This window comes from Pleurodeles waltl, chromosome 4_2 (genome assembly GCF_031143425.1).
Source record: "Pleurodeles waltl isolate 20211129_DDA chromosome 4_2, aPleWal1.hap1.20221129, whole genome shotgun sequence".
Classification (NCBI taxonomy): Eukaryota; Metazoa; Chordata; class Amphibia; order Caudata; family Salamandridae; genus Pleurodeles; species Pleurodeles waltl.
In genome coordinates, this window is record NC_090443.1 from 887,585,754 (window position 1) to 887,605,283 (window position 19,530).

Sequence of the window (19,530 nt, forward strand, 5' to 3'; positions counted from 1 at the left end):
TTATGCCTTAGCTGTGAAATCTCTGAGACTTTTACTTAGAAAGGGCTTCAAAGCTCGAATGGTCAGACCAAACAGGATTTGTATGGAGGTTAAACAGCTAGTAGTTGAAGACCTTGCTTTAAAGTCTTTCATTTCTGGAAATAATTGTGTCACCATTGTTGACATTAGCCTATGTACTGTAGAAGCAGTGTTGGGACACTGGGTTAAAGGCAGGAGACATACTGTTGCTTTCCTTTCAAGGAATTTAAAAGATCCTCAAATTAATAACTGTACCACAGTGCAAAAGGTCCAAGTCTATGTAAGGGCTATTCAAAGATCCAAAACCTACTTTGGAGTTCATGATTTCATATTTACACGACCACAAATCAGCAGTCTACCTTCTCAGAGGTAATGGTTTGGACAAAGCTTCAGCTAGGTTGATCAGGCCTTCATCTAAGTTTCAAGAATATGTGACAGTGAAAAGTGTACAAGAAGAAAGTATTCATAGAGGGTTGTTGGCAAGAATGCCTTTTTAGATGACATATTAACAGATGAGTTGCATGTTCATGAGTGTGTGGCAGTACCTATGTGTAGGAAGTTGGCTCTGTATGTGCTATTTCAAAGTAAGGAATAGCATGCACAGAGTCCAAGGGTTCCCCTTAGAGGTAAAATAGTGGTAAAAATAGATAATACTAATGCTCTATTTTGTGGTAGTGTGGTCGAGCAGTAGGCTTATCCAAGGAGTAGTGTTAAGCATTTGTTGTACATACACAGACAATAAATGAGGTACACACACTCAGAGACAAATCCAGCCAATAGGTTTTGTACAGAAAAATATCTTTTCTTAGTTTATTTTAGGAACCACAGGTTCAATTTTAACATGTAATATCTTGTTTGAAAGGTATTGCAGGTAAGTACATTAGGAACTTTGAATCATTTCAATTGCATGTATACTTTTCAAGTTATTCACAAATAGCTATTTTAAAAGTGGACACAGTGCAATTTTCACAGTTCCTGGGGGAGGTAAGTTTTTGTTAGTTTTACCAGGTAAGTAAGACACTTACAGGGTTCAGTTCTTGGTCCAAGGTAGCCCACCGTTGGGGGTTTAGAGCAACCCCAAAGTTACCACACCAGCAGCTCAGGGCCGGTCAGGTGTAGAGTTCAAAGTGGTGCCCAAAACGCATAGGCTATAATGGAGAGAAGGGGGTGCCCCGGTTCCGGTCTGCTTGCAGGTAAGTACCCGCGTCTTCGGAGGGCAGACCAGGGGGGTTTTGTAGGGCACCGGGGGGGACACAAGCCCACACAGAAATTTCACCCTCAGCGGCGCGGGGGCGGCCGGGTGCAGTGTTAGAACAAGCGTCGGGTTCGCAATGTAAGTCAATGGGAGATCAAGGGATCTCTTCAGCGCTGCAGGCAGGCAAGTGGGGGCTTCCTCGGGGAAACCTCCACTTGGGCAAGGGAGAGGGACTCCTGGGGGTCACTTCTGCAGTGAAAGTCCGGTCCTTCAGGTCCTGGGGGCTGCGGGTGCAGGGTCTTTTCCAGGCGTCGGGACTTAGGTTTCAGAGAGTCGCGGTCAGGGGAAGCCTCGGGATTCCCTCTGCAGGCGGCGCTGTGGGGGCTCAGGGGGGACAGGTTTTGGTACTCACAGTCGTAGAGTAGTCCGGGGGTCCTCCCTGAGGTGTTGGTTCTCCACCAGCCGAGTCGGGGTCGCCGGGTGCAGTGTTGCAAGTCTCACGCTTCTTGCGGGGAGATTGCAGGGGTCTTTAAAGCTGCTCCTTGAAACAAAGTTGCAGTCTTTTTGGAGCAGGTCCGCTGTCCTCGGGAGTTTCTTGTCGTCGTCGAAGCAGGGCAGTCCTCAGAGGATTCAGAGGTCGCTGGTCCCTTTGGAAGGCGTCGCTGGAGCAGAGTTCTTTGGAAGGCAGGAGACAGGCCGGTGAGTTTCTGGAGCCAAGGCAGTTGTTGTCTTCTGGTCTTCCTCTGCAGGGGTTTTTCAGCTAGGCAGTCCTTCTTCTTGTAGTTGCAGGAATCTAGTTTCTAGGTTCAGGGAGAGCCCTTAAATACTAAATTTAAGGGCGTGTTTAGGTCTGGGGGGTTAGTAGCCAATGGCTACTAGACCTGAGGGTGAGTACACCCCTCTTTGTGCCTCCTCCCAAGGGGAGGGGGTCACATCCCTAATCCTATTGGGGGAATCCTCCATCTGCAAGATGGAGGATTTCTAAAAGTCAGAGTCACCTCAGCTCAGGACACCTTAGGGGCTGTCCTGACTGGCCAGTGACTCCTCCTTGTTTCTTTCTTTGTTCACTCCAGCCTTGCCGCCAAAAGTGGGGGCCGTGGCCGGAGGGGGCGGGCAACTCCACTAAGCTGGAGTGCCCTGCTGGGCTGTGACAAAGGGGTGAGCCTTTGAGGCTCACCGCCAGGTGTTACAGCTCCTGCCTGGGGGAGGTGTTAGCATCTCCACCCAGTGCAGGCTTTGTTACTGGCCTCAGAGTGACAAAGGCACTCTCCCCATGGGGCCAGCAACATGTCTCTAGTGTGGCAGGCTGCTGGAACCAGTCAGCCTACACAGATAGTTGGTTAAGTTTCAGGGGGCACCTCTAAGGTGCCCTCTGTGGTGTATTTTACAATAAAATGTACACTGGCATCAGTGTGCATTTATTGTGCTGAGAAGTTTGATACCAAACTTCCCAGTTTTCAGTGTAGCCATTATGGTGCTGTGGAGTTCATGTAAGACAGACTCCCAGACCATATACTCTTATGGCTACCCTGCACTTACAATGTCTAAGGTTTTGCTTAGACACTGTAGGGGCACAGTGCTCATGCACTGGTACCCTCACCTATGGTATAGTGCACCCTGCCTTAGGGCTGTAAGGCCTGCTAGAGGGGTGTCTTACCTATACTGCATAGGCAGTGAGAGGCTGGCATGGCACCCTGAGGGGAGTGCCATGTCGACTTACTCATTTTGTTCTCACTAGCACACACAGGCTTGTAAGCAGTGTGTCTGTGCTGAGTGAGGGGTCTCTAGGGTGGCATAATACATGCTGCAGCCCTTAGAGACCTTCCCTGGCATCAGGGCCCTTGGTCCCAGAGGTACCAGTTACAAGGGACTTATCTGGATACCAGGGTGTGCCAATTGTGGAAACAATGGTACATTTTAGGTGAAAGAACACTGGTGCTGGGGCCTGGTTAGCAGGGTCCCAGCACACTTCTCAGTCAAGTCAGCATCAGTATCAGGCAAAAAGTGGGGGGTAACTGCAACAGGGAGCCATTTCTTTACACAAGCCCCCCCCAGCCCACAGGCCAGGAGACTCAGCCAAAGCTGGGAGAGTCTTCCTAGTCTGTCAGGCATTGGAGAGTAGAGGAAATAGGCTGGTTTGTTGCAGGGCCTACTCTGCCTTACATCCTCCTGTTCAGGTCATTCCCTCTGGGGAACTGACCTACTTCCACAGTGATAGGACCTAGTCTGAACTGCCTCTTGTCTATGCTTTTTATGTCTTCACCCATTCTCTCTATTTTGGGTTTAGAGGTATCCACCTCTGCTAATCTTATTTTAGCCAGGGTCACCCCTAGCTTACCCAAAGAGGTTACCCAGAGCTGGAGTAACCCCACCATGACCAACAGGGTCAGGGGGCCTAACTTGCTATTTGGCATGGGGTCTGACCACCATGCCAAGGATAGTGCAGCCATAAAGGCTAACACCCAGCAGAGGTCACTGACAGCTGTCAGTGCCCAGAACCACACCTTTAGCTCTTCACCTACAAGGGAAGGGGCTAAGTTACAGGCTTCTTTGGGTTCAGGGTGCCTGTCTGCTGTATTAGAGTGGGGGGTTACCACATCTTGTAGTAAACACCCTTCTTCCACTCTTTCTTCCTTCTGTTAGCTGAGGAGCCACCCACTCAGACTTAACAGTTGCCTGACTAGCCAGGACTTCTTGTGGGTCAGGTTGGACTTTATCAGAGCCACTTTTGGAGTTCTCCTCTACTGGAGCAGAATCTCCTTGGCTTGCTGGAACCTTGGCTAAAGGTTGTCCACCTTTCCTACTCTGTTTCCTTTTCTTTTTCTTCTGGGGCCTACTGGCATTTACTGCAGAGGCAGGCACTCCAGAATCCTTGGGAGAGGACTGGCCCTGGACCAGTTCTTCTCTTAGGCTCTGACTAACCTCTGGGTAGTCATTTCCAAGGAGACAATCAAGGGGGAGGTCTGTACTGACTACCACCCTTCTCCAGCTAAAAGTTCCACCCACTTCTATGGGCACAAGAGCCACAGGCCTATTAGTGACCCTGTCTGGGCTAACTCTTACTCTGGCCATCTCACCTGGGATGTACTGGTTTGAGAGCACCAGCCTGTCATGCACAATAGTGTGACTGGCACAAGTGTCTCTCAGGGCAGTGGCTGGGATTCCATTCACCTGTAGGTGGTGGAAGTGTCTACTTCCCTCTGGAATCTCCAACTCACCTGTTGGACCCTTTTTCCAGTTGAAGGCTATGAAGACCTCCTCATCTGAGGAGTCATCCCCAATGGCTACACTGGTCACCCCTGGGATTTTGCTAGGGGGTTTGTTTTTGGGACAAGAAGTGTCCTTGGTGTGGTGCCCTGTCTGTTTACAGTTATGGCACCATGCCTTAGTGGCATCCCAGCTCTTACCCTGGTACCCACCTTTGTTTTGGGTTGTGTCTCTGGGCCCACCCACCTGGTCTGGTTTTTGGGGGCCTACAGGGGACTCTTTTTCTTTGTTTCTAGTGTCACCCACTTTCTCCTGGGGAGGCTTTGTAACCCCTTTCGTTTGGTCACCCCCAGTGGAAGTTTTGGTTACCCTAGTCTTGACCCAGTGGTCTGCCTTCTTTCCCAATTCTTGGGGAGAAATTGGACCTAGGTCTACCAGATACTGATGCAACTTTTCATTGAAGCAGTTACTTAAAATGTGTTCTTTCATAAACAAATTATAAAGCCCAACATAGTCATACACTTCATTTCCAGTTACCCAACCATCCAGTGTTTTTACTGAGTAGTCAACATAATCAACCCAGGTCTGGCTCGAGGATTTTTGAGCCCCCCTGAATCTAATCCTATACTCCTCAGTGGAGAATCCAAAGCCCTCAATCAGGGTACCCTTCATGAGGTCATAAGATTCTGCATCTTTTTTAGAGAGTGTGAGGAGTCTATCCCTACACTTTCCTGTGAACATTTCCCAAAGGAGAGCACCCCAGTGAGATTTGTTCACTTTTCTGGTTACACAAGCCCTCTCAAAAGCTGTGAACCATTTGGTGATGTCATCACCATTTTCATATTTTGTTACAATCCCTTTGGGGATTTTCAACATGTCAGGAGAATCTCTGACCCTATTTATGTTGCTGTCACCATTGATGGGTCCTAGGCCCATCTCTTGTCTTTCCCTTTCTATGGCTAGGATCTGTCTTTCCAAAGCCAATCTTTTGGCCATCCTGGCTAACTGGATGTCCTCTTCACTGGAGATATCCTCAGTGATTTCAGAGATGTTGGTCCCTCCTGTGAGGGGAACAGCATCTCTGACTATTAGGTTTGGAGACAGGGCTTGAGAGGCCCTGCTCTCCCTAAATAGGACTGGTAGGGGGGAATTTTCCTCCAAGTCACTATCTTCATCCTCTGTGTTGCCATCCTCAGAGGGGTTGGCCTTAGCAAACTCTGCCAACAGCTCCTGGAGCTGTAGTTTGGAAGGTCTGGGGCCCATTGTTATTTTCTTTATTTTACAGAGTGACCTTAGCTCCCTCATCTTAAGATGGAGGTAAGGTGTGGTGTCGAGTTCCACCACATTCACATCTGTACTAGGCATTATGCTTCTAAAAGTTGGAATACTTTTTAAGAAACTAAAAACTGGTTCTAGAATCTAATTCAAACTTTTAACAAACTTTTAAATTCTAAAAGAAATGCTAACAGGGACTAACACAAGGCCCTAGCAGGACTTTAAAGAATTTAGAAAACTTTTCAAATTGCAAAAATCAATTTCTAATGACAATTTTGGAATTTGTCGTGTGATCAGGTATTGGCTGAGTAGTCCAGCAAATGCAAAGTCTTGTACCCCACCGCTGATCCACCAATGTAGGAAGTTGGCTCTGTATGTGCTATTTCAAAGTAAGGAATAGCATGCACAGAGTCCAAGGGTTCCCCTTAGAGGTAAAATAGTGGTAAAAATAGATAATACTAATGCTCTATTTTGTGGTAGTGTGGTCGAGCAGTAGGCTTATCCAAGGAGTAGTGTTAAGCATTTGTTGTACATACACATAGACAATAAATGAGGTACACACACTCAGAGACAAATCCAGCCAATAGGTTTTGTATAGAAAAATATCTTTTCTTAGTTTATTTTAGGAACCACAGGTTCAATTTTAACATGTAATATCTTGTTTGAAAGGTATTGCAGGTAAGTACATTAGGAACTTTGAATCATTTCAATTGCATGTATACTTTTCAAGTTATTCACAAATAGCTATTTTAAAAGTGGACACTTAGTGCAATTTTCACAGTTCCTGGGGGAGGTAAGTTTTTGTTAGTTTTACCAGGTAAGTAAGACACTTACAGGGTTCAGTTCTTGGTCCAAGGTAGCCCACCGTTGGGGGTTTAGAGCAACCCCAAAGTTACCACACCAGCAGCTCAGGGCCGGTCAGGTGTAGAGTTCAAAGTGGTGCCCAAAACGCATAGGCTATAATGGAGAGAAGGGGGTGCCCCGGTTCCGGTCTGCTTGCAGGTAAGTACCCGCGTCTTCGGAGGGCAGACCAGGGGGGTTTTGTAGGGCACCGGGGGGGGACACAAGCCCACACAGAAATTTCACCCTCAGCGGCGCGGGGGTGGCCGGGTGCAGTGTTAGAACAAGCGTCGGGTTCACAATGTAAGTCAATGGGAGATCAAGGGATCTCTTCAGCGCTGCAGGCAGGCAAGGGGGGGCTTCCTCGGGGAAACCTCCACTTGGGCAAGGGAGAGGGACTCCTGGGGGTCACTTCTGCAGTGAAAGTCCGGTCCTTCAGGTCCTGGGGGCTGCGGGTGCAGGGTCTTTTCCAGGCGTCGGGACTTAGGTTTCAGAGAGTCGCGGTCAGGGGAAGCCTCGGGATTCCCTCTGCAGGCGGCCCTGTGGGGGCTCAGGGGGGACAGGTTTTGGTACTCACAGTCGTAGAGTAGTCCGGGGGTCCTCCCTGAGGTGTTGGTTCTCCACCAGCCGAGTCGGGGTCGCCGGGTGCAGTGTTGCAAGTCTCACGCTTCTTGCGGGGAGATTGCAGGGGTCTTTAAAGCTGCTCCTTGAAACAAAGTTGCAGTCTTTTTGGAGCAGGTCCGCTGTCCTCGGGAGTTTCTTGTCGTCGTCGAAGCAGGGCAGTCCTCAGAGGATTCAGAGGTCGCTGGTCCCTTTGGAAGGCGTCGCTGGAGCAGAGTTCTTTGGAAGGCAGGAGACAGGCCGGTGAGTTTCTGGAGCCAAGGCAGTTGTTGTCTTCTGGTCTTCCTCTGCAGGGGTTTTTCAGCTAGGCAGTCCTTCTTCTTGTAGTTGCAGGAATCTAGTTTCTAGGTTCAGGGAGAGCCCTTAAATACTAAATTTAAGGGCGTGTTTAGGTCTGGGGGGTTAGTAGCCAATGGCTACTAGACCTGAGGGTGAGTACACCCTCTTTGTGCCTCCTCCCAAGGGGAGGGGGTCACATCCCTAATCCTATTGGGGGAATCCTCCATCTGCAAGATGGAGGATTTCTAAAAGTCAGAGTCACCTCAGCTCAGGACACCTTAGGGGCTGTCCTGACTGGCCAGTGACTCCTCCTTGTTTCTTTCTTTGTTCCCTCCAGCCTTGCCGCCAAAAGTGGGGGCCGTGGCCGGAGGGGGCGGGCAACTCCACTAAGCTGGAGTGCCCTGCTGGGCTGTGACAAAGGGGTGAGCCTTTGAGGCTCACCGCCAGGTGTTACAGCTCCTGCCTGGGGGAGGTGTTAGCATCTCCACCCAGTGCAGGCTTTGTTATTGGCCTCAGAGTGACAAAGGCACTCTCCCCATGGGGCCAGCAACATGTCTCTAGTGTGGCAGGCTGCTGGAACCAGTCAGCCTACACAGATAGTTGGTTAAGTTTCAGGGGGCACCTCTAAGGTGCCCTCTGTGGTGTATTTTACAATAAAATGTACACTGGCATCAGTGTGCATTTATTGTGCTGAGAAGTTTGATACCAAACTTCCCAGTTTTCAGTGTAGCCATTATGGTGCTGTGGAGCTCGTGTAAGACAGACTCCCAGACCATATACTCTTATGGCTACCCTGCACTTACAATGTCTAAGGTTTTGCTTAGACACTGTAGGGGCACAGTGCTCATGCACTGGTACCCTCACCTATGGTATAGTGCACCCTGCCTTAGGGCTTTAAGGCCTGCTAGTGGGGTGTCTTACCTATACTGCATAGGCAGTGAGAGGCTGGCATGGCACCCTGAGGGGAGTGCCATGTCGACTTACTCATTTTGTTCTCACTAGCACACACAGGCTTGTAAGCAGTGTGTCTGTGCTGAGTGAGGGGTCTCTAGGGTGGCATAATACATGCTGCAGCCCTTAGAGACCTTCCCTGGCATCAGGGCCCTTGGTCCCAGAGGTACCAGTTACAAGGGACTTATCTGGATGCCAGGGTGTGCCAATTGTGGAAACAATGGTACATTTTAGGTGAAAGAACACTGGTGCTGGGGCCTGGTTAGCAGGGTCCCAGCACACTTCTCAGTCAAGTCAGCATCAGTATCAGGCAAAAAGTGGGGGGTAACTGCAACAGGGAGCCATTTCTTTACACTATGAATGCTGTTTATGAATGCATTGGGGTAATTTTCTTAACCGGGCTGGCTGGAAGCATCTGAAAAGGATTCTGTGCTGCAGCAAGTTGTAGCAAACATTTAGATTGGATGGTCCAGAAATAGATGTCTATGCAGAGAACTGAAGCTATGGGATTGTACTGAGACCGGACTTTTTTGTACCTCCTTCGGAGTTCTATATTGGCTTAAGAAAGCCATTTGGGGAGAGGGGTAGGGGGTGTTCTCAGTCACCTATACGACACAGACGATACTGCTGGTGGCCATCAATGGATGCACGGGTGTGTAGGATGGTTGGTTTGTTTCCCCAACTTTATGCAATTTTCATGTAATAGCAGCAAGAGCAATATAAGTAATGACCATCAACATCACGTACATCAGTATATCTTAAAACCATAACATTTGAGAGCAACAATAGTGGGTCCAGGTTAAACACCATCATCTGCCTCATCACTATGAATCCCACGTTACATCCACTGCATAGCATAGTTGATTACTTTTGCAAATCCTAGCTGTCAGTTAAACACCGTAAAACTAATTAGAAACTTTTGGTTTCTGCTCCACTTTCTGATGAACCATGGAAGTAACTAGCATTGGATTTATTTGGTCAGTTTAGTTTACTTCCTGCAAATATGACCTACTTGACTGTAGGAAAGCAACCTTTGTGACATGGTTAGCCCCCACTTTATGTCTGGTTTCTGATGTGGCTTTGACTGTTAGTGCACTGGGTCCCTGCTAACCAGGTCCCCAGTCCAGATCTCTTTCCCCAAAACTGCACAGTTGTTTTGCATAATTAGAAAACTCTTTAGTTACCACTGTAAGTCCCTAGTAAATGGTACCCCTGGTACACATGGCCTGGCGTACTAAGAAAGGTCTCCGAGGGCTGCAGCACTAGTTGTGCCACCCCCAGGGACCCCTAGCCAAAGCCCACTTAGTGCTGCCATTGCAGACTGCGTGTGTTGGTGCAAGCTACATTGAAAACACACCCCTGTGTGCCAGGCCCCCTAACACTGCATGTGCCAGGTGTAAGTCACCTGTAAGGCAGGGTGAATTCAGACACATGGGAGGGAATATATGCATAAGCAGATATTCCCCTGCTATGTGTCTGTCGATTCTGAGACATGGTAAGTGCACAAGGAAGCCATTTAAATAAAGCATGTGTGGACACTGGTCATTACGAGCTCCCCAGTTACATGGTGGCTTCTCTGAATTCTGGGATTTTTGGTATCAAACAACTCATTATAATAAACCCTCAATGACGCCAGTGACGGATGTAGGAAAGTACCCTCTTTCTTTGCATGGTTACCCCCATTTTCTGCCTGTTGTCAGTATTTTTTACTGTGTCTACTGGTTCCTGCTAACCAAGACCACAGTAGTTTTTCTCTCCTCCAAACTGTACCTTTTTCTACCCACAACTGGCATGCTGGTACCCCCAGGTAAGTTTCTAGTATATGGTACCTAGGTACCCGGGGCATTTGCGTTCCAGGGGGAGCCCATGCAAAGGGTTCTGCAGGCCTACCATTGCAGCCTGCGTGAAACGGATGCATGAACCCGTTTTCACTACAGGTCACTACACCAGGTCACTATAAGTCACCCTTATGGTAGCCCCTCTCAGTTCAGAGGGCAGGGTGCAGGTACCTGTGTGTGAGGGCACCCCTGCACTAGCAGAGGTGCCCCCACAAACTCCAAATCCATTTTCCTGGAGTTTGTGAGTGTGGGGATGCCATTTTACGCATGTACTGGACATAGGTCACTACCTATGTCCAGCTAAATAATGATAACTCAGAATCTGGGCATGTTTGGTATCAAACATGTCGGAATCATACCCCAATCCTGTTGCAAGTATGATTCCATGCACTCTGGGGGCTCCTTAGAGGACCCCAGGCATTGCTATCACCAGTCCCACAGGGATTTCCGTGGAGCCCAGCTGCTGTCACCCCTCAGACAGGTTTCTGCCCCCCTGCTGCTTCATCTGATCAAGCCCAAAATGACAGAACAAAGGATTTCCATTGGGAGAGGGGTGTTACACCCTCTCCCTTTGGAAATAGGTGTGACTCGCTTGAAAGGGGTAGCCTCTCCAAGCCACTGGCTTTGCTTTGAAGGGTACATTTGGTGCCCTTCGTGCATAAACCAGTCCACGCCGGTTCAGGGATCCCCCTGCCCCCCAGTCCCTACTCTGGCACAAAACTGGACAATGGAAAAGGGAGGGACCTCTCCCATGTCCATCAGCACCCGAGGGGTGATGCCCAAAGCTCCTCCAGAGGGTCCCTGGGTTCTGCCATCTTGTTTCCAAGGTTGGCAGGGAACTCTGGGAGCATCTGAGTGGCCAGGCCAGGCAGGTGATGTCAGAGCCCCCTTCTGATAGGCGCTTACCTGGTTAGGTGACCAATCCATTTCATGGCTATTTAGGGTCTCTCTCTCTTGGGTGGGTCCTCTGATTCGGCTTGCAAGCTTCCAGCAGTACTCCTCTGCAATCTCAGCTTCGACTTCTGGCCTCCGGAACTGCGACTGCAACTTTCAGGACCCAACAAGCTGCTTCCAAGAAGAAAGGACTCTTCAGCAACATTGTCTCCAGGGCTCCTGACAGCTTTGCAACACTTACCTCGCTGTGTATCCTTCGAAGACTGCAACGCTTCAGCCTGCTCAAGAAGAAGGAGGAATCTCCCTTGGAGTTAAGGAGTCACCTCCTTGCAACCGCAGGCACCTATAACAAGCGACAACCGGCTGCGTGAATCCCCTTTCCTGCTGAGCTGCGTGGATCCTGCATCACAGATGATGGTCCGGAGTAGTCCTCTTGGCCCTCTCTGCCAGCTGTCCAATTTTGGTGGAGGTAAGCCTTTGCCTTCCCAAGCAGGACAGTGCCCCATGCACTGAGTCTCTTGCAGCTGCCAATGCTTGTTTGCATCTCCTCCAAGGGATCTTCAGGCGACATGTAGCTCCAGCCCCCAGCACTCCATCCTGCAAAGCACAGCCTCCTGCGTGGTTGTCCTGCGACGTGGGATCCTCTTTTGTAGTGCTGTGTGGTCTTCTTCTGTGACTCCTGTGCCCCTGCCCTGTGGGTGCTGCCTCTGCTCCTGTGGACTCTCTGCAACACTGAGGGTCCACTGTGTCTTCCCCTCCTGGGTTGAGTCCTCCTGGGCCTTGCTGGTCCCTGGCAGCACCTCTTTTCCAATAACCGCAAGTTTGCCTCTGCCAAGGGTTGTTGGTGAAAATCCTGTACCAACACCCGCCCGCAATCTTCCTTCCAGGGTGAGACATCTTTTGCATTCATCAGGAACTCTTCTCCAGCTCCAAGGCTGCAGTGCTGACCTGTTCTTCATTACCGCCCACCAACTCCTGCATCCACACCTGGGACGGTAGTACCTCCTACTCCTCCTGGACTCCACTGTGACTCTCGGACTCTTGGTTTTCTTGCAGTCTTCTCTGGGTATCTCCTTTTCTTCTTTCGGGTGGTTTGGGTAAAGTCCAGTGTTTTAATCCTGCATTCCTGGTCGCTGGGTGGGTACTGTGTTACTTACCTCTGTGGTTTTCTAATACCCCCAGCTCCCATCTTACACATTTTACTTGCCTAGGTGTGGGTACCTTCTTTGCATTCCATTTCTTTAGTATTTGGTTTGTACTCCCTCTAGGGTTACTATCGGTTATTGCTATTTGCACTCTTTTCTAACCTTTTCTATGCCTGTTTCTGATTACTAGTGTATATATTTAGTGGTTTATTCACCTTCTAAGGGCTGGTTACCTGTCTAGTATTTTGTGATGATTTGTGCTAAAAATAAAGCACCTTTATTTTTGTACAACTGAGTGTTTTCATTCATGTGTGTAATGCTGTGTGACTACAGTGGTATTGCATGAGCTTTGCATGTCTCACAGATAAGCCTTGGCTGCTCATCCACAGCTTCCTCTATAGAGCCTGGCTTCTAGACACTACTTACAATTCACTAAGAGGGAATACCTGGACCTTTTATAAGGTGTAAGTACCATGGGTACCCACCACACACACCAGGCCAGCTTCCTACATGGAGTTATGAATATATGCACACAGGGAGCACCTTAGAGGTGCCCCCTGAAAACCTACCAGCTATTAGTGTACTGACTGACTGGTCCTGACCAGTTCATCCACCACAGACATGTTTCTGGCCACCCTAAGGTGACAGCCAGTGCTCTCGAGGGCCTTAGACAAAGGCCTGCTCTGGACAGAGGTGGGACCTCCCGTCCCAGGCAGAATTGACATTTCAGGACGTGACACTTCAAAGGCCTTGCCACCTTTGTAATGCGACCCAGGTCTCTCCAAATAACGGAGATGACCAATCCTCCGGTCCTGATCCCACTTTTGGTGGAGGCAAAGGAGGGAAAATTAGTTAAATTAGGAGGAGTGCACACGTCATGCCAGTCCCACCCCTCAGTTGGACGAGCTGAGGCGGACAAGTTCCTCCTTCTTGCTTTGAAGGAATTAGGCCACTAGGGTTATGCCCGCTTCCCAGTGGAAGGGGTCATAACGAGGATGTACTCAACCTGAAGGTGGTCAGCCCTTTGGCTACGACTGGAACTCCCTGTAATGCCCCTAAATTGATTATTTACTTGGTACCCCTGAACACTAGAACTCAGACTTCGACAAACTAAGAAGACCTGGACAAAGAAGAGTTGCACCCGCAGATGAGGAAAAGACCATGCCTGCTGACCTCAAAGGATCCTGCACAAAAAGCCAACTCGTCCAGCCTTCAAAAAAGAGTGAAGTCTCCCGTGGGCAGCGGACTTGCCCTGCAACAAGAATTTCCAAAGAAAAGACTCTGCAGCTGCTGGACCCCGGAAACCCGACACCAGAAGTGACAAATGCACCCAATATCCACGACATGAGGTGAAGCCAACTGACTGCCAATGCAGGTCCCCAGCTGCCAAGAGACTGAGTCCAGCGTGGTCTCACCCATCTTGGACTCTCCCGAGATGACGACAGCCTCTGCACGCAGGCCCCGTCTCCCACCGGCTTGTGGAGAGAAAAAATCTGACATCTCTAGCAACCACTGCATCCGTGACCCATGGCCCAGCTGAGGTGGGTCACTGGTCCCAAGGACATCCCTTGGCTCCTAAGAGCTCGAGTCCACCATGGGTACACCCTGCCGGACTTCCCAACAATGCCTGCAGCATCAACACACTGGTCCCCATGATTGCTACTACTCCTGGTTGAGAAAACCCGATGCCTAAAGACACTCCTGCATCCCTCGCCCCTGGGCACAGGAGAAGAGGACCAAAAGGTGCACCAATGTCCACGAGCACCCCAAGTCTACTACTTACCTGTTTGTTGTCCCTGACTGGCTTCCTGGCCAGAGCCTGCAGCCAGTTTGTCACAATGTCCAAATCCCATAGAGAACCATTGGGCATCCGACGCCTTATTGCACCTCTGTACCCGGCTGCCCCAGTGCCGCCCAGCGTGACCTGTTGGTGTGGTTCTGATCACAGCCCAGTACTTACACTTTCTCCCTGAGATTGGCTTTGTAAGTCGTTGTTAACCCTGTGTTTGCTGAACACTGTTTTCCAACATAGGATAACATTGAGAAGAACTCTGAAAATTGCACTGTTGATTTCTGAAACTGCAAAGTATTTATGCTTAAAAATCTACTTACATGATTACCAAGTTCTTGGGTTTAAAACGTACATAAAAAGAATTATTTTTGTAAATAGGTCTCAGATTTATTCTTTGAATGTGCGTCTCATTTATTGCCTCTGTGAGTACAACACCTATCTGCTCGCCCACACGATCATAAAATAGAGCATTAGTCCTATCTACTTTTGCCTCTGCAATACCAATTGGTAATCCACTGGAATCTATGCACAGTGTACTTCATTTAAGTGCACTATATAGAGTGCCAGCTTCCTATATCGACTGTTCAATTCCAGGTGGCTTTGTTATCTTTTTGTGGAATCATCAAAAATAGAGTCTAATCAATTTCTCGAATCATATTTTTTTGCAATGAAGGGTCTCCTAAATACATTGTTACAGTCAATGCCATCCATTTTAGCTCAGTAGTAGTACAGAGGTTTTTTGATAGCGCATTTGCAGGTTGCTTTATACAGCCGAGCTTCGAATGGTCTGTTGTGGAGCTTCAAAGGCTTTTTAAGGAAGGTGTATACACAGTTTTAGTGGGTGGCTTGGATGGGAATAACTATCTTAGGCAAAAAGTCTGGAACAGTGACCACTCTGCGGACACTGTGACTGGTGTTTCATCTATCAAAGTACTGAAGGAGTATGGGCGCTAAGACCAGACTGATAGCTGGTAGTTGAAAATTTTATTTAGTTCCTTTTCTGGGCCAGATTCAGGGGTTGTTGTGGGTAAGATACATGTAAGGACTCAGAAGAAACAAGAGAAAGGGAAAATGTATTACAATGCCAGAAAAGTGCAAAAAAATTATGACTTAGGCATTGGGGATTGGGTTTTGTCTAAGAAACCACAAAATTTAATGAAAGAGGAATCTAAATTCACTTTGCCAGCACATATTAGAAGAACGTCAAAGGATTGCATGTTGTTAGAAAGAAGAGGAAGGTGAGACAGAAGCAGTGTTGTTTGTATCACTAGCCAACAAGCAAACATTTTGAGCAATTCGGGTACTCCTCTCAGCAATGGCCAGAATGGCTCTTTGATCCACCCATCTATCCTGGCTTGGTCAATGACAGAGTTCGAGTGATTTCAATCTTGAGGACGACTGTTTACGGGAGAAGAGTTCTAAAGATACTGGTGTGTATATAGGAGGAGATCATGTGCCTCCAAAACCTGTTAATGATCCTGAGGGGATTGGGTTCAAATCACTGACCTCTTCAGAGAATTAATCATCTTCAAAGCGCCCTTTGTTTCTCAGGGACACAACTGATACATCAGCAAGGATCCACAGCAATCACCTAGTCAAGATTCTAGTGAAGTTCTAAGACTCTGAACTGTATTAGCTCCTTTTTATATTTCTTTGATTTTCACTCTACACTTTTCTTCCTTATTATAGTAAGGGAGTTTTGGGATGTGTACTTTTTTACAATTATGTCCATTACATCCTTAAGTGTACTCATGTTTTAATTTATAATGGGGATAGGTCGTTTGGGAAACTTTCATAGCATTCAGACTGTCGGTTGTTGTGGTGCTCCTAGTTTCTGTTGGTCCTGTTATTCTGAAGGGAGCTCTTATTTGGAATGAAACTCTCTTTCTCTCATTTCACTGGCACCTTCTATCAGCGCTACTCCACAGATACTTCTAGTCCACTTGTGTTTAGTCACCTGCTCCGTTGAGCACATGATTTTGGTTAAAGGTCTAGAATATTATCACAAAAGGCACTGGCGATAGTCTCACTATGTTACCTTTCTGGAGTCAACATAATTTCCATTGATAGTAACCTTTATCTTTAAATCTGCTTGACCTTATCACTTGTTCTTCAGTATACAGGCATCTTAGCCCATTTCCCCTAAGAATTACAGGTAGACTTCCCAATTTGTTTTATACCAATATATTTTGTATTTTTAAGTTTATCACAAAGATTGTAGTATTTTAAAATGCATGTCCTGAAAATACCAATAATGCCCATTTGTAATATGGTGCCATCTAATGTAAACAGTATTATCTTCTTACTTAAAATCTTCATTTTTGATGAACTCAACGATGATATCCTTTTCTGGCTGAATCTGTAGCATCTTCAGTGTCAAGCACAGGAAGGGTGTCGGTTTTATGTTCCCACCGAAAACACCACCAACATATTTCAGCTCCATGGCTTTGTCTACAACCAACTCAGCTAGGAAACAAAAAATCATCACGGTCAGCATCGTTGACAGATCAAAGGCCCAGAACGGGTATACAGTTTCAACTTAACATCAGTAAAATGCTTTACAGTATAAATAAAGCAATTAAAATGTACACCTTAAAAACATAGAAACTATGAATACAAAATAATAGCCACACAATCAGACAAAAGCAAAAAGTATTTTATCTCATCCAGTGAATTAATTTAGAATATCAGGTCATCTAAAAATAGCCACAAGTGTCTTAGCATCCAGACCCACTAAAACCGAAACTAAAAGGTTGAGTTAATCAGTTGATTAACACATTCAGATAATACAACTAAACACAGTTACTTTCCTTTCCACAATGTGTGAGGAACAGTTATAGGTCTTCTTTTTAATTGAATGGCACATGAATAGCACATAAAGAGCATATATGAACCTTAGTTATTGATAATTATTGGATATCTAAGTGAATTACTTAAGAGAAGTCTTCAATTAGATCACACTATGTTAATAACACACTTTGCTCCATCGAGTAAAGCGATAAATCAATCCGGAGAGAAGAAGTGGTGCAGTCTAGGAAGGAGCAGAATAAGGTAGGTGGTGTGCTAAATCAAGAAGACGAGCAAAAGGATACTGTTGAGCTATACCAGGGCAAGTAACACTCTTAAAGTGAGGCAAGCAGAGAATGCAAAATATAAGTATAAAGGGAAAAAATCTGGATTTAAAAAATGCACTAAAGGCATATGATCTAGCCTGGTTTGAACAAAATAAATACAGCAGCACACAAAGTCACTTTTATAACACAAGACAGTTCAAATATAAAACAATACATGTTAAGAACAGATCTGTAAAATGACATTCATCTATCACAATGTTTCTTTGAAGTAAGTCAGATGTTCACCACACAGTATGTTATGGCTATTAAAAGACAGTGCTGATTTACAGAACGAGAGTTTAAGTTCTTTAAGCACTGCTTCATATTCCCTTCAAAGGCATTATCAATTCGGCATTCACAAACTGTAAGACTGCAATTTCTCCAACAAACCTTTAATAATACTATCTGCAGATAGTGGATTATTATTTGGCGTGGAAATTTGTCTACCTCAAAGGATGAGGCCACCACCTGCCAGAGGTTACGCAAATTTAGTAAAATAACGAGGTGATCAGTCTCTTTCAACTTGATAAAAAGCAGTCAGACTTACGTCAAAGGCAATTTTTCAAAGTCTTTATTTATAAATGAGATAAAAATCAAAACTAACACACAGGCTGCCATCAATTTCTTACCCAGTAGAGGGTCCCCCGGTCATCCTCCCACCTTGCTGACGACCCTCAATGATTTCACTCTTCTTCTTTCAGGGAATTTGTATAGCCTGGAAATCAGGTAACAGCTCCCACCTTCCTTTATAATCATTTCTAGCATGGCAGATACTTTATGTGTGCTCAGGAACTTTGTCCAGACTTCTATGGCTGTTATGCTCAGCTCTGCAAACTGAAGGAATTGGTCTTGGCCTCCCCCTAAAGTTGTACAAGCATCAGTATAGGTTATAAAAGCATTGGTCGTGTTTTGGTCTCTTGTTCTATATCCTGGAACGGTTAGACCCATTCTAACGGTAGCAATCCAGAGAGCGGTGGTTTACTTAGCAATTTTGTGACCACCGTGCCCCACACTATTGTCACAATGGGGACAACTTCTAGGTGCCTAATAATTTGGAGGGACACCTGCATCAGACAGCCGGGCAGCTTCTCTGTCTCTACCTTGCGCCTCAACAGTGCATTTACCCAATTGTCTCCTTTCGCACACCATTGGGTTGTGTGCTGGAGTTGTGCGGATAAGTAGCATAACTAACCCCATCGCCCCAGGACACCTTCCACTGTATCCCTCTTAATATGTACTAGCCGTACCCTACTCCTCTTCCCAGTCCACACTAGGGAAATCAGCAGTGTGCCTAGCATCTTGAAAGTATCATGTGAAATGCGGTCTATGGAATTCTGTAAGGTGTACAGGCACCAGGGAAGGAAGACAATGTTTGCCACTGCCTACCCTTCCCATCACTGATATTGGGAGTTTATTCCAGGATTTAACCAATGTCACCAACCACTCAAGTACTCTGCCCAGGGTGTGATTTTAGTTTTGGTATGGTGTGTGCTATTTGTAACCCCGGGTAGCTGAATCTGTTCGCTTCCCACATCCAGCAACTCCACTACGGCATTCTGACATATGACGACAGTGCCAAATAATACCTTTTTGCATTTAAGTTATACGTTGGAGCTTGCAAAATAAGGCAGGGATTGCCTTCTTCGGACAAGACGGGTATAGTAGCGTATTGTCAGCATACATCAAATACTACATGTGTTCTGCTCCCCGTTTTAATCACCCATTTTATTCATACGTTCTCAGAGTCAGAGCGCCAAACGTTCCATCGTCAGGATGAACGACAAAGACGAGAGAAGGCAGCCCTATCTCAGGCACCTCTATGGGCTACATCTAGCTGAGACATGGCTCCCTGCTTAACTCTGGCTATCAGGTTAGTATAGAGTAACTTGATCCAGCCCCAGGGTCATGGTCTAAATCTCACGCCTACCTATACTGCCTGCATATATCAAAGTCAATGTTTTAAGTATTTAAGCAAAGCATACACAGTAGAGAAAGTCACTTGAAAAGAAATTCCAGAAATGTTTAAAATAAGAGAGGAAACTTTTAAGAGTAAGTTAAGATGACAGAGACAACAAGAGGAGACAGGAGAAATTGATTTTTAAAGATTTAAGTGAGAGTAGTGCCACAAACGACCAATGAGTCTATGGAAACAGCAGACTGGGACATAAGTGTGATTTAAAGACAAATCCCATGGATCCCTTGTTGACTACAACAAATCGGTGGCTATCTTCATGTACTCTGCCATCCGAAGCAGAAGCCTACCACATAATCCACAATGTGCTGTTTGGGTTCCTTTAAAGTTTTCTACAATCTTTCATGGACAAGACTCAATGGACCTCTCACAGAGCACACATGTAGAAGC

At 46.9% G+C, this 19,530-nt stretch overlaps 1 protein-coding gene across 1 annotated transcript in view; it reads right to left on the bottom strand.

Annotated features, from left to right (window-relative positions):
- The window catches only part of PRPF38A (pre-mRNA processing factor 38A), a 94,460-nt gene that overhangs the window by 65,128 nt on the left and 9,802 nt on the right, over positions 1-19,530 (bottom strand). The window contains exon 2 of the mRNA XM_069232669.1: positions 16,362-16,521. Coding sequence (XP_069088770.1) covers positions 16,362-16,521 — 160 coding nt within the window. The remainder of the gene's footprint in view (positions 1-16,361; positions 16,522-19,530) is intronic.